Here is a 15,308-nt window from a genome sequence, read left to right as displayed (position 1 = left end):
AAGGGTTGGAAGCTTAAAAATCAGCAAGCTCCTGCTGAAGCATCTATCTCGAACCAGTATACTGCTTTACAGAATGAGGAAGAAAATGAATTGCAGAAGGAAGAGGATCGGGTGACTGAAGAAGTGCATGAAGCGATATTAACTAGAGGAGGGGGAGAACCTCCTTTAAACAATGGATAGGATTCTGAGTTGGAACGTCCGGGGAATCAACAATCAACAAAAGCAAATGGATGTTAAGCAATTTATTGCTAAAAATAATGTTGGTTTGGTTGGTCTCCTTGAGACGAGAGTTAAGGCTTCGAGTCTTGGAGCCTTATATGTTAGAATGTTTTCCAATTGGTGTTTTACGGCAAATAATGCTTGGCATAAAGGGGGGCGAATTATAGTAGCATGGAATCCTTTGAGTTACATAGTTGACATACTTTTTTGCTCAAGCCAAATAATTCATCTTTCGGTTACAACCATGGATAATAGGAACAAGTTTCTTGTTTCTTTTATTTATGGTTTTAACAAGGAAGAGGATAGGAGGCTTCTTTGGAAAGAATTAGAGGGTTTGAGATCAAATGAACCATGGGTAGTGCTTGGGGATTTCAATGATATTCTTGAGAAGGGAGAAAGAATTGGGAAGAGAGCACATTTTACACCAACAACTTTTCGGGAGTGTACAATCAGGTGCCAATTAGAAGATGTGAAATATGGTGGGAATTTTTTTACTTGGAATAATAGACAACAAGGAGATGATAGAATATACTCTAAGATTGATAGAGTTATGGCAAATCCTAGTTGGCTGAATCTATACCCGATTGCTGAGGCACTATTTTTGCAGGAGGGACTCTTCGATCACACCCCTGTAATATTGACGGTTTACCCATCACTTCCAAGTGGTAGGAAACCGTTTAAATATTTTCGAATGTGGTCGAGTTCTCCTAATTACCAAAGGCAAGTTGGGGATAGTTGGAAGGGATCGGTTGTGGGAACTAAAATGTATCAACTAGTCACTAAACTGAAGCGTCTCAAACCAGTTTTGGCAGCAATTAACAAGTCTGGTTTTGCTGATATACAGGGAGAAGAAATGAGGGTGAAGGAGCTATTGATTGAGTGTCAACAAAGACTGAACCTGGACCCGTTGAATGAAACATTAATGCAGCAAGAGAAAGCAGTTCGTGAGCAGTACGCTGGGAAACATAAAGCACTAATCTCTTTTCTGCAACAAAAATCCAAGGCCATTTGGATGAAAAATGGGGATTCCAACACATCAGTTTTCCATTCGAGTATCAAGGACCGAACAAGGCAAAATAGAATTCTATCCATTGTCAATGCTCAAGGTGAAAGAGTAGATGAACAAGAGAAGATCACTCAGGCTTTCCTAGATTACTACAAAGATCTATTGGGGACAAGCATGGTAGGCAGGACGAAGGTTAAAAATTCAGTCATGAAGGAGGGTCCATTGATAACACCTACACATGTTGCAAACTTGATGGCAGATTTTTCCAATGAGGAAATAAAAGAAGCTATGTTTAGTATTCCAGGGGTGAAGAGTCCGGGGCCAGATGGTTCTGGGAGTTACTTTTTTCAAGATAACTGGGATCTGGTTGGGGGTGAAACTTGTGAAGCAATAGCCTCCTTCTTGAAGTCAGGTAATCTGCTAAAAGAAATTAACTCAACTGTCATTACCTTGATTCCTAAAATTAAATGCCCGAATATGGTGAGTGATTTTCGGCCTATATCTTGTTGTAATGTGCTATATAAGGTGGCTACCAAGTTGATTTGTTCTAGACTTAAACACATCTTGCCTGAATTAGTCTCTCTAAACCAGGGAGGATTTATTAAAGGCAGGTATATAGCTCATAACATCATGATTTGCCAAGATCTAATTAGGAATTATGGTAGGAAGGATTCTAAGCCTAATTGTATGATCAAGCTTGATCTTCAGAAGGCGTATGACACAATGGATTGGGAGTTTTTGGAAGAAATGTTACATGCTTTCGAATTCCCGGAGAAGTTCATTAGTTTGATCATGACTTGTATCCGAACGCCTAGATACTCCTTAATGTTCAATGGATCCATGCATGGATTCTTTGAAGCAAACAGGGGTTTGAGGCAAGGAGATCCAATGTCCCCTTTGCTTTTTGTCTTGGGCATGGAATATCTAAGCCGAATTATGAGCAAGATTGGAAGGAAAACAAATTTCGGGTATCATGAGAGAAGTGTAGAAATGAAGCTAAATCATCTTAGTTTTGCGGATGATGTGCTGTTGTTTTGTAGGGGAGACTTTAAAAGTGTCTATTTGTTGATGCAAGGGCTCAAATTATTCACAAACACTTCTGGTTTAACGCCAAACAAGGGTAAGTCTGCTGTTTTTTTCAGTGGAATGGAGGAAAGCGAGATTAAAAGGGTGCTGGACATGACAGGATTCTCGAGACAGGATGCTCCTTTCAAGTATTTGGGAGTTCCCATTTGTGCAAGGAGAATTGCAGCCTCGGATTGTGTCACACTTGCTCAAAAAATAACTAAAAGGATACAGGTATGGGCAGCCCGAAATCTGTCATATGCTGGGAGATTGGTGTTGGTTAACTCTGTGCTTAGTACAATTCATATGTATTGGAGTCAAATCATGGTTCTCCCTAAAAAAGTCATTAAAGAAATAGAAGGAATTTGTAGGTCCTTCTTGTGGACAGGGAAGAGCTTAATGGAAGGAGCTGGAGCTGTTGGTTGGGAAAAGTTGTGCTACCCGAAAAAAGAAGGTGGGCTTGGTCTTTTGAACATTGCTCATTGGAATATAGCTGCCATGTTTAAACACATATGGGCTGTAGCTAATAAAAAGGATAATCTTTGGGTGAAATGGGTGCATTGTGTATATATAAAAAATCATAATTGGTGGGAGTACAAGGCTCCCCAAGGTAGTAGTTGGTATTGGAAGAAATTGGTGTCTATCAAAGATTTAGTGAAACAATCTTTGAACCATGAGGAATTCTCCAAAGAAGAGTATAAGATTGCAACAGGTTATAGGGTACTGGTTCAAGAGCATGAAAAGGTGGACTGGTGTAATGAGGTTTGGGCTAGAATCAACACCCCGAAACACAGTTTTCTCACCTGGTTAGCCATCCAGCAGAGGCTGAAAACCAGAGAACGTTTATGCAGGTTTCATGTAGTAGATTCTCCAATCTGCAGCTTCTGCAACAGTGATGATGAAACAACTGAACACCTGTTCTTCAGGTGTGTTTTCTCTCAGCTTTGTCTGGTGCAGGTGAAGAAATGGCTGCAGTGGAGAACTCAGGCCGATACATTGCAGGCAGTTCTCAAAACAGTTAGAAAAGCTAAGCAAACTAAATTCAGGAGAAATGTCAAGGCTTCAAGTATTGCAGCACTTGTATACTTGATTTGGAAGGCAAGGAATGAGCTCATTTGGCAAAAGAAAGTTCCCAAAGTTGAGGAATTAATTCAGCGGCTACAGCAGGTGGTTAAAACTAGAACAATGCTTGTGTTGCCTCAAAAAGTGAAAATCAAAGATAGAGAGTGGTTTGATAAGTTGTAAATAATTGTATAGATTTATTGAGGCCAATGTTGGTGCTTTTAGGATGTAAATAAAAGTTTTGTGCAATGAAATCTTCTGATTCATCAAAAAAAAAAAAAAAATTAAGGATTGATAGATACTTACTATCTTTTCGGTAATTTCTTTATCGTAATCAGTAATATGTTTTGTTCTCTTGGCTTGAGATTTGATCCAAACACGGTGGCATGGGTGATCTTGAATGTCGAGGTCTTTTTTCTACATTATTTTATAACAATTAAATGAGTACAATTATATTTTAAAGCACATTATTAGAATTCATTGATTACTTACCACATCTTCCCTTACATTTACCATTCCACTCCGACCACTTCGATGTCTGTATTAGATTTTTGTAGAACGTTCCCCTTGCACCTTACTCAATTCCTACAATGCCAAAAAAAATATAATTAGATACGTGTACTTGTATTTAAGAGTTTATCTTAGTACAAATATAATTAGCGTACTTGAAATTCAGGACTTAGTCGACTTTCAATAAAATTCAACCAATCAGTAAGGTCAATCTCCGGATGCTTCTTTAGGGACTTGTGCCTGTCGTTGCACATCCTTCTCTTCTAATGCGAGCATTATAACGTCTTTTGTCATTCTATTCTTGAAGTCTTTCATTAACTTCCCAGCAAGAATCAGACAATCATGTTTGAACTCATCCGCCACTATAAAATCCGTCTAGTTTGAAGGAAAATAAATACGATTAGAGTTAACGTCTGAATTAATCAAAAATAAATTAAAATTCTCACAAATAACCGATTACCTGTATATGTTTCCACACTTTATTTTTTAGTGTAGGGTTGACTTCTTTCCAATTTTTATAGGACAACCCTATCGTCTGATGGCATCTAACTCCTAAAGTCGATACTAGCTTGGAGTAGTTTTTGCCTCAGTACTGTCCTTTGTCATTCACCTCGAGTGCCACTCTTTTTCCTTGGTCCATCAGCTTGAATATTTCATTCATCTGAGTAGCTCCTCGCAGTATCGGCCTAGGACACTCTGTTTTTGGGTCTGAACTTGATCCTCAACCTGAGTTGGTCATATCGACACCATTAACAAACAAAACTTAAAGTTAGCTATATAACAAGTAATCTATAAGAAATATTAAGTTGTAAAAGTTGTAATTAACTAATTAGGGTAGTGTTTAGTTGATTAGAATGTTGGTAGAATTGGAATGACTTTTCTTAAAGTGAATCCATTCATTTGTTTGGTTTGTAATTTATATAATTGAAAAGTTTATATAAATGTGTTATGTCAGCTAATTTCTTACAACTAGTGATTAATTAATTAGTTATTTATGTTATGTACTTTTCCTTTAATATTTATGTTTTTTAGTAAAATTTATTCTAATTCTACTAAAATTCCGACAGCATAACGGCTGTAATTGGACGTTCCCAAAAATTTTATAAGTGCCTAAAGTAACAAAAAAAAAAAAAAATTTAACAATACAGAACAAATAAAAAAACATAAATAATACAAAATTTATCAACCCATTCGATCGCAGTACATGTATTCGCAGAACCTATTTCACTATAGATGAATAATAAGATATTCAAACTCCACTAAACATGCATTGATAATTAATTATAATAACAAAAAGCTAGTGAATATATATACCTATATCACGTTAAAATCAGATCAATACCGAAATATGTCGAACCTCAAAAATTAGCTCACAACCTACAATATACAACCAAATTAGAATTTTAATTATTTAATTACTTACTAGTTATTAAAAAATATAACAAGTTACTAGTTACTAAATTCTATAGTTATTTTTTTAAAAAAATAACATATACATATACATATATAATCAATTATATATCACACTAACATAATTTTAAAATCATTATTTCTTGAACTAATTAAATTCCTACTACCTCATTCTCATTCACAACAAATATACATACAATACAATTACACAAAAATACACAAATAGTATAAACATAATATATATACACACAATACATATAAACACATATTCAATAATAAAACACAAAATATTTACATATATATATATATTATATATTAAGTTAATAAATGTTTACCTTATAAACATAATCCGGTGACAAATTGCGATAAAAATCCAGCCACCTATAGCACACACACACAATATAATATTAATAAAATGAAAAAAATCCCCAAAAGAATTTACAAAAATTAAATAATACCAATGTACTTTAATAAAACGAATAGAAATCATATTTATACCTTAATGGACGTTGAGATTCAACGTTTTCTCTACCAAAATCGGTGGCAATAGTTATACCACCACCTTTTTTAATAATAGGTTCGGTTTGATATATAGAGGAGAAAAAAAACCAAACTTTTTTACCGTGTAGGTTCAGGTATTGAAAATAGAAGATTTTAAGACAAAAATAGGATGAAATAGTGAAGAAATGAGAGAGATTGAGACTATTTTAGTGGTGGTTGGGGATGGTTTTTTCATGGGTTTGGGGCTGCTATGGTGGCTCTTCTTCGTGCTGAAGAAGATAGTGAAATGAGGAATACGAAGTAAGGGTTCTGATACATAACCCTATGGTGTCGGTTATTTGGTATTAACTGACGCCAGAGGTGCCAAGTGTCGAATAAAGGCGGCACCTATTGCGTCGGTTAATACCAAATTAACCGACGCTATAGGGTTAATCAAAAACCCTCATTTTCCCCCAACCCCCAACCGACGGCATAAATATATACAAATTCTATACCTACGGTATATACTAAAAAACTGTCTCTAAATGTCAATGCAGGTATTTTCATATTCTTTAGCTTCTTTTTTTATAAAATGGGTTGAAAAAAATGAAGCTAAAAGCCCATATTGTAGTAGTGCTCATCAAATTTTAAAAATAAAAAAAAGTGTAGTGTGAGAGGGAATTTGGTAGTTTGGATTATTTTATTTATTTATTTATTTATTAGAATGATCTAGTAAAAAAAAATGTAGTAATTATTAATTAATATTGAGGGGTCCTTTGCTGGCTCGCCCTAATTTTGAGCTTTTTTTTTATGTTATTTTTTTAAGAATTGAATTTTTAACCCATCAAAAGGAAATTATATATTTTGGCCCCTTAGTAAACAGTGTCCTGCTTTCATCACCTGCTGCCCCTAGTTCAAATCACATGGCGCTAAGCTAATTTATTTTTATCATACCTAGGGGTGTTCATTGGATCACATCCAATGTTTTTAGGCCTATCCAGATCCGATCCAATCATATATTGGATGTTAGATTTTACCATCCGATCCGATCCAATTAATTTCATCATCCAATCGATCCAACATCCATTGGATGTTGGATTGGATCGGTTCTATCCATTGGATGTATTTCATATATATTTATTTATTTAATTTGGGTTTATCCAATATTTTAAACCTAATATTTTTTGGATCGGATTGGATCCATCCAATATTTTAGATCCAGTATGTATTGGATCAGACTGGATCCATCCAATCCAAGAAAAAAAGAGTAAAACTTTAATGTTAATTTTCATATATACATATAAATTTGACGTATAACAATATAAAATCTAATTACTCATCCAAACTAAATGAAAATACTAATTAGTTCGATTGGATGCTGGATGTATTGGATTTTTAGACACCCCATCCACCATCCGATCCGATCCAATTGGATATTTAAAAATAACATCCAATCCGATCCGATCACAATTGGATATCCAATGTTTGGCGGTCGGTTGTAATTGGATCGGTCGGTTCTCATTGGATTGGATCGATTTATGCACACCCCTAATCATACCCTATATGTTAAATATTTATAAATATATAAATAACACATCAAAATAGCTAATTTTTTTTTTTTTTTGCTTAACTTGCTTATAATTAATTAATTTATACGTACCAGTTATTCAAATTTTACGGCCCTATTACAAAGTTACAAAGGTCAGGTATCAAAATATTGAATTAGTCAACTTGAGTTTTGTCTCATTGTTAATTATTTTAGTTAAGCAAAAGAAAGAGTCTCATTCTCATTAATGGTTTATTTTTGGTTCGGTTATATTCAAAATTACGTACCGTAAGTTATTTCGCAAGCAATCACAAAAAGTACTTCCTTCATAATTGTATCAGATATACAGTCAAAATCCTGGTAAGTCGATCATCATCAATTCAATCAAAATATATAATTTACATACCAATACAAAATTTGACATTTAATTTAGCTATACAGATTGATTTCATATTGCGACACCAATAATCTAGTGTGAATATAGATTCAGCAGCAAAATATAGCTCTCCAATTTGGGAATTCGACGCAAAAGTTGAGTTTTTTCTGGGCGGCACAACATCAGCATATATAATAGGGATATATTTATTTTCCTGCATATGAAAACAAACCAAATTATTAACCCAAAAAAGAAAAAAAGTTGTTACATGTCAAGCTTCGGTTTTGTTGAAATGTCAAACTAATTAATCTTATTATTTAATGTCACTAATAAAGCTTCGGTTTTGAGATAATTTTTTTTTTTTTAAAATAATGATAGTAATATAATTTTGAATCGATCATATGATGTAGAGACGACGCACAATACTTTATTAGATTGTTTACTTAAATGTCTATATTATTTGACAATCTCTTAATATTACTAAGTAAAGTTATACTTAGATGTTATATATTATCATTCATGCATTTCTCTAATGTGCTGGTGCTCAAAGTCATACTTATGATATATATAAAAGATTAAAGGGGTTTTTTTTTAAAAAAAAATTTTACACTTTAAAATAATTTTTTATTTTTTTTTATTTTTACAGAATTTTACATATTAAATCTCTATTGCAACTAGCGCTGCAACCTAAATTACAATAAAAAATCGTATAAAAACTCCTATTGCAACTACCAATTCAACCACTTTAAAAATCCAAACTGTAAATTTGAAATAAAAATTAAAAATTCTCCAAAGTTAAATTTACCATATATATATATATAGGAATAGTAAAATTTAAAAATTAAAATTTATTAGATGCCTGCACGCGGACTCACTCAATTAATATCTTGATTTTCTTTGCAAATACAAAATAAATTAAATACTTCTTTTAGTCTTTTACATTAATACCAATAATTAGTTATGTGATTTTCTTTGCACATATACAAAATAAATTATATACATCTTCTTTTACATTAATACCAATAATTTTAAACGTCTCCAATACCAAAATTAAAAGCCACAAAATCTCGATCCCTTGTATAATTAATTATAAAGGAAATTAGCTATTAATGATTGTTTATATATGAAGGAAGGAATACGAGATCATAATAGGAACCATATGTGTTGCTTTACGTTAATTAATAAAGGAGCTGACAAATAGAAACTATCATAATCAAAATGCTCATATAATTAAGCATACTTTAAAGTAAAGGCAACTATAATAATGGAGTACTACACATAAATTGTACGTAATAGATTTAAGAAGAGAAATGATAAAAGGATACCACTGGTGCCTAACACCCTCCTACGTGTCAATATCGCTATTGGTGCAATTAAGTATCGGGTCCCATATAGTTTAATATAATAATTTTTATAGAGTATCGCTAGCCAATTGCAAGTCGACACATTTAGAAGGTGCTAGGCACCACTAGTGCCCAATAGCAATGCTCATTTAAGAATTAGGAAAATACTCTACTTTGCCGAAAAAAAAATAAAAAAAAAGGAAAAAGAATTAGGAAATACTATAGTGTGATTACAATAATAAAGGAATAATAAACAAATTGAATTCTCAACCATATAAATAGTGGTGCTTACATCATAGTACATCAGCCATTTTGCATACTTAAGCAAGCTGTCTAAAAAAATACTACTTAATTTGAACCTATAATTAATACCACTCATACATACATATACGTATATTTACACATAAAACCCTAACTACCCATTGACTTTTTCTAGCCATTGTGAATAGCTAGCCTAGCTATTAACATATTATTATTATTATTATTATTATTTGATTCAGATAACCATAAGTTGAGAATATCCAATAGAAAAGTGAGGAGATAAGGGTGATAACGGAGGCACAGTAAAAATCCCCTTAACGTCTTGACTGTCCCATACCGACGTCCAATTTGACGGCGTTAACGGTACAACTGCACTGTTACCGTTACTACTCCCTGATGAGTTCACCTCCTGATGATCATTTGACGATGTAGTACTCTCCGTTAATGTCGACGACGTCGTTTCTTCCTTCTTCAACTCCTTCGCTTCTCTAATAACCTCCTTATCCTCATCACTTCCTCTCCTCCTTTTCAAAACAGCACAATTGGCCGGCGCGTGCACCTCAGTGCTCTCCGGCATCGGCGACCTGCCGGCCTCTAGAGGAAAATTCAGTATGGCTTTGCTACCTCTCATCCTGAAGGCAGCGCGGTCGTAAGCTCTGGCAGCTTCTATGGCGGTTTCAAAGGTTCCTAGCCACACGCGCGAGCCGCGGCGATTGGGGTCACGAATCTCGGCGGCATACTTCCCCCACGGCCTCTTCCTTACACCCCGGTAGTGTCTGCTGTCAGGAGCGTTGTCAGAAGCCGACGATGACATGGCCGGAACCTTCGCCGGCACCGGAGAAGTTGCCGGTGGTATGGCTACATTAATAGAGGGGCGGCGCTGGCTTAAACTGGAGGGTTTGGAGTAGTGGCCGCCGGTATTAACTGATGTGTTTGGTTTGGTTTGAAACTCAAAACTGTGATTTGCCTCCTCACAATAGTCATCGTTATTAGTTGTTTCTTTCTTTGGAACTTTGAATGATTGGTTATTTTGCGATGAGAAAGAATAATCATGATCAATATGATGAGTTTGGTTTTGGGTATTAATATTGGCCGTACAGTTGTTAAGGCTGTTGATAAAGCTGTCCATTGAACTAAAATCATTGAGAAGATGTTGCCTTATGAGCTCCAAAGTGGTAATTTCTCCTTCCAAAGCCATTAAGTTGTAATAATATATAAGAGTATTTTGAAAATTGAGTAGAGAGAGATTGATTTTGAAAATTGAGGTGGAAGAGAGAAAATTGAGTAGGGAAAGGGTGAGTGAAGATGGTATTTAAAAGGCTAGAAATTTATCAAAGTTAGTAGATGATGGGTTTCACCACAGCTTCCTATAGCTTGGTTACGATAGAGTTAGGAACCAACACTTTAGTGCCCACTTGATGAACTGGGGGGGACTACTATAATTTTTATTAATAACTACATATATATCCATTAACGAAAACCACTTTTGTTTTTATTTACGTTTATTTATTGTTTATAATAAATGATATATAATATGATGATCAATTAAAATTTCAATTATTATTAGTGTGGAGGGTCCAACTTCCAAGCCTCCAATTGCACGTTTCCTGACTATACCTTCTGGTTTATTTATTTAAGCTATCTTAAATCTGTCATGTAAAAAGTAAACCCACTTGTAATATATATAATATTAATATATTATAATTGTAGCTGAATTCCCACATGCTTATTTGATTTATCAAATATGTATATTCTTGTTGAAAATTTGGACACTATACGGTATTAAAATAATGTGATAAGACTTAAACTGTTTTATATGAATAAATTCATCAAACAATAATTAATTATTTTAATTAAAATAAGAATTCAGTGACACTTAACTTCAAATTAATAACATATATTAGTTATTATTTCAAAATGACTTTTTCATTTGGCCGCTGTACGCAAAAGTTGAGCAGGAGCCTCACTTAACAAATCCCACTGTCATTCGCATGCATTACTCATGTTGTTGATATATTTTGTAGCTAATCAATTATTTATTTATTTTTTTGTTCTTTTTAAGCAAAGCAAAGTGAATAATACAGTAACCAAACATCTCAAAAATTATTTAACAATATAATTTGGGAAATTTGATAAATTATTTTAAAATGTAACACATAGAACAAAATAAACCCACAATAACATAAAGAAAATTTGATTTATTATGCATATATTGGGCCAAAATTTAAACCCTAAATTTAAGTGTAACAAAGTTTGTAGAATAGGTTAATTTTTCATTAAACTCAAAACTAACCCTCTCATTTGTCAACACCTGCCTCTCTCTCTCTGGGATTGTCAGTTGATTTGATTGAACTGAATTTAGAGGATTTTGATGCTATACTGGGAATGGATTGGCTTACAAAGTATACTGCAACCATTAATTGTAAAAGAAAGATGGTAACTTTTGAATCGGAGGGAGAGGACCCATTCGTGTTTGTGGGCAAGGTTTAAGGATCTCGAATTCCATGAATCTTGGTGCTTAAGGAAAGAGATTAGTTATGAGATGGATGTATCTGTTTCCTAGTCAGTGTGGTGGATACTGCAAAGAAAATGCCAATGGTACCAAAACATGTTCCAATGGTTCGAGAATTTCTGTATGTCTTTCCAGAGGAGTTACTAGGGTTACTACCGAAGCAGGAGTTACAAGGACTGTTGGATTTAAAATTCACTAGACCGAGTACCTCACCTTCGAGTGCACTAGTTTTTTTTTTTTTGTGAAAAATAAGGATGGAACCTTACGGATGTGTATTGATTATCGAGAATTGAATAAATTAATAGTAAAGAACAAGTATCCTCTGCCAAGGATAGATGATCTGTTTGATCAACTACAGGGAAAGATTGTCTTTTCCAAGATCGATCTTCGATCGGGTTATCACTAGCTGAGAATTCGGGATGAGGATATTCCCAAGACAGCTTTTCATACTGTAACGCCCCGATATTTTGCCTTATTTTACAAAAATACTATTTTCATGTATAATTTGAAAAGATAAAAAAAATAATTTAAATACAACAGTGGATTTTAAAAAAAATCAAAATGCAACAGAGAAGGATCCTTCATTTGTAAAACAAGATACAGTAAGTAAATAATTTTAAATAATGCATTTCCACTGTGTTAGATTTATCAACTGCTTAAAATAAAACTAAGGCACCACTGGCGTTCTAGATCGTTTGTCCGCCCGTAGCCGCTCACAGTATACGTACTTAACCGACCCTGCTCACTATACATACTTCCCTGTCTAATACCTGTAGGGGGAAAGTAAGGGGGGTGAGCTAAAAGCTCAGTAAGGAAATGCTTATCAAACAATACCATATAATATCACACATACCATTAATGTATTTATTAAGTTTTAGCAATATCATACATGCTCTTTTATAACTATAACCAAATAACTGTACATATAGAAACCTTTATCATACAAGTCTATACTATTTGTTCACACCGTACACATATACAGAGATCATAACTCCAATATCATACTCATAACATAATCATATCAATACTATAGATAATAATAACATTATCACAACATTGGCATATCATAGCCATTACTTACATAACCCGGGCCTAGCCTGACCCTACAATATCCTGGGCCTAATCTGCCCATATAATAACATGGGCCTATGCAGCCCTACCATTGTTATAGGATAGGGTATCTCTATATTCAACAGTAACATCACTGTATCATACCCACCATAACAATCTCATACACGACTCAGTAAAATGTAGGGTAGGGTATCTCTACATTCAACGGCCTTATCCCGTATCATACCCCACCATGGTCCCTCACTTTACCTGAGACGTTAGCATACAACATATAACATACAACATAAACCATACACCATACAACATACAATACACAACATACAACATACAACATATACAAGTCATACAACCATAATCTATGTATCAATTCACAAACTCATATTGTGTCCATACCACACATTCTCAGTACCATATACATATTCATAAAAACAAATCATAAGTCATATTTCAATACATAAAGAATTTAAATTTATGTAGATAAACACATACAAAACTATCTAACTTCCTTACCTCAAATCCCGCTGCTTAAACTTGTTATCTCGTCACTACTACCTATAATAACACATGGGTCAAGGCCCTAACATTAAAATTCACACTCTTACAGTACAGCAGAAAGAATACTATTTTTGACCAATAACTACACGAATTCAGTAAAAGTTTCCTTCATAAAAATTATAGGAAATTCAATTATCTTTCCAACGATATATAGATCATTAAAAATGGATTAAAATTGAGGGATTTATGATAGTTTTACTGAAACTATTTCTGAGAAGGAATATGGAGTAACGAATCACAGGAGACATCGGAAATACAAAGTTTTGATACTGAAATATTCCAAATCAGAGAATACTCTCTTCATAAAAGTTTTAGAAAATCAAATTCCCTTTCTAATGACACTAAAATCTTTAAAATCGGAGTTATAACGTAAGAGATATAGATATTATACCGAAACAGTTTTCTAGAAATCCTGAAACAAATGGATTTCGAACTACAGCAATAAAACAATAATTTTGACTTAGAATAATCAATAATTAGTGAATGGTTTCTTCATAAAACATTTGGAAAATTGAATTATCTCTTCAACAGTACCAAGATCGCTAGAATCGGATCATTATTCAGAGAGATATTCGGATTTTACTGAAACAACTTATATAGAAAATATGAAAAACGATTTACAACAAACAGCGTAAAAATACTAATTTTTGACATAGATAAATTTCGATTCAGTAAAACCTTTGTTCATAAGAATTATAGGAAATTTAATAAGCTTTCTATAGACACCAAGATTGCGAGAATCAGATGAGTATTTAAAGAGATATGACAGTTTTACTGAGACATATTTCATTCTGAAAAATAAGAAAAGGAGACCTACGAAAATTCTCCTATTGTGATCAATAAACAAGTAAATGTAGAGTTTCTTACCTCAAATACATCAAGCTACTTGGATCGATAGACATAAGATGATGGTGATCAAAGATGAGAGTGAAGAGTGGTATAGATTTGGCTAAGGATGTAATGGAAAGATGACTTGAAAATTTTTAGGGTTAGTCTTGCTCAGATAGGTGGGAAGAATAGAACGATATAATTTTAGGGTTAATGAAACCTATACTATTCTGACTCTTATTAGCTTTAGTTTTATGAATAATAATAATATTAACATAATAACAATAATAATATGATAAATTATTAAATAAACAAATATCTAACTTTTAAATTTAAATTGTAAGCTCTCAATCTCGTAACTTTAGGGCTTAGTTTTGACCTAGAAAAATTACGAATTCTGATATAGTTATTTCTACAAAATTTATAGATCTTTAAATTATCTTTCCAACGCCACTGAAATCACCTCAATCCGAGCTCTATAACTCCAGATATGATCATTTTAGTAAAACAGTTTTTAATCCTCATGAATTTATCCAAACCTACGAATTTTTAACATTAATTAATTAAACTCACTAAATATATTATAAACCCTAATGGACCTTCATATTGGGCTTTAATTAAACGATTACTTACTCTGTAAAAATACCATAATATTTTACTTTCGTAGTTAATACAACTTTAACTCTCTCTAGAAAATTGGTACAACTACTCTAAGCAATAATATCAACTCACTAACAACACAAAGAAACAAGATAATTATCCTCGCTCAATTAATATCCAAAAAAAAAAAAAAATTAAATACTATTTTAATCTGGATATTACATTCTACCCTCCTTAAAAGAAATTTCGTCCTCGAAATTTAACTTACCAACACTCGGGGTGTTGAGTCGTCATGTCTTTCACCACTTACTGCATTACCTCATTATCTACCATATATATATGGACCCAATAAACATGCATTTAACCTATGTCTTATCTGGCCAATCCATAACACATAAAATATACACAACTTAATTAAGTATTATTATTTCTCTATACATTACTTTAAATACCAAAATATACTC

The 15,308-nt window shown here is 33.3% G+C and overlaps 1 protein-coding gene across 1 annotated transcript; it reads right to left on the bottom strand.

Annotated features, from left to right (window-relative positions):
* Positions 1-9,256: 9,256 nt before the first annotated feature.
* Positions 9,257-10,872, bottom strand: LOC115705632 (ethylene-responsive transcription factor 5). Its single transcript, XM_030633024.2, has one exon. It carries the CDS (start codon positions 10,474-10,476, stop codon positions 9,514-9,516), a length of 963 nt encoding a protein of 320 aa, XP_030488884.2. The 5' UTR covers positions 10,477-10,872; the 3' UTR covers positions 9,257-9,513.
* Between the last annotated feature and the right edge of the window lie 4,436 nt (positions 10,873-15,308).

Source organism: Cannabis sativa, chromosome 1 (genome assembly GCF_029168945.1).
Source record: "Cannabis sativa cultivar Pink pepper isolate KNU-18-1 chromosome 1, ASM2916894v1, whole genome shotgun sequence".
Taxonomy (NCBI): Eukaryota; Viridiplantae; Streptophyta; class Magnoliopsida; order Rosales; family Cannabaceae; genus Cannabis; species Cannabis sativa.
The sequence above is the reverse complement of the archived record's forward strand: the minus strand, read 5'-3'. Positions and strand labels throughout refer to the sequence as shown.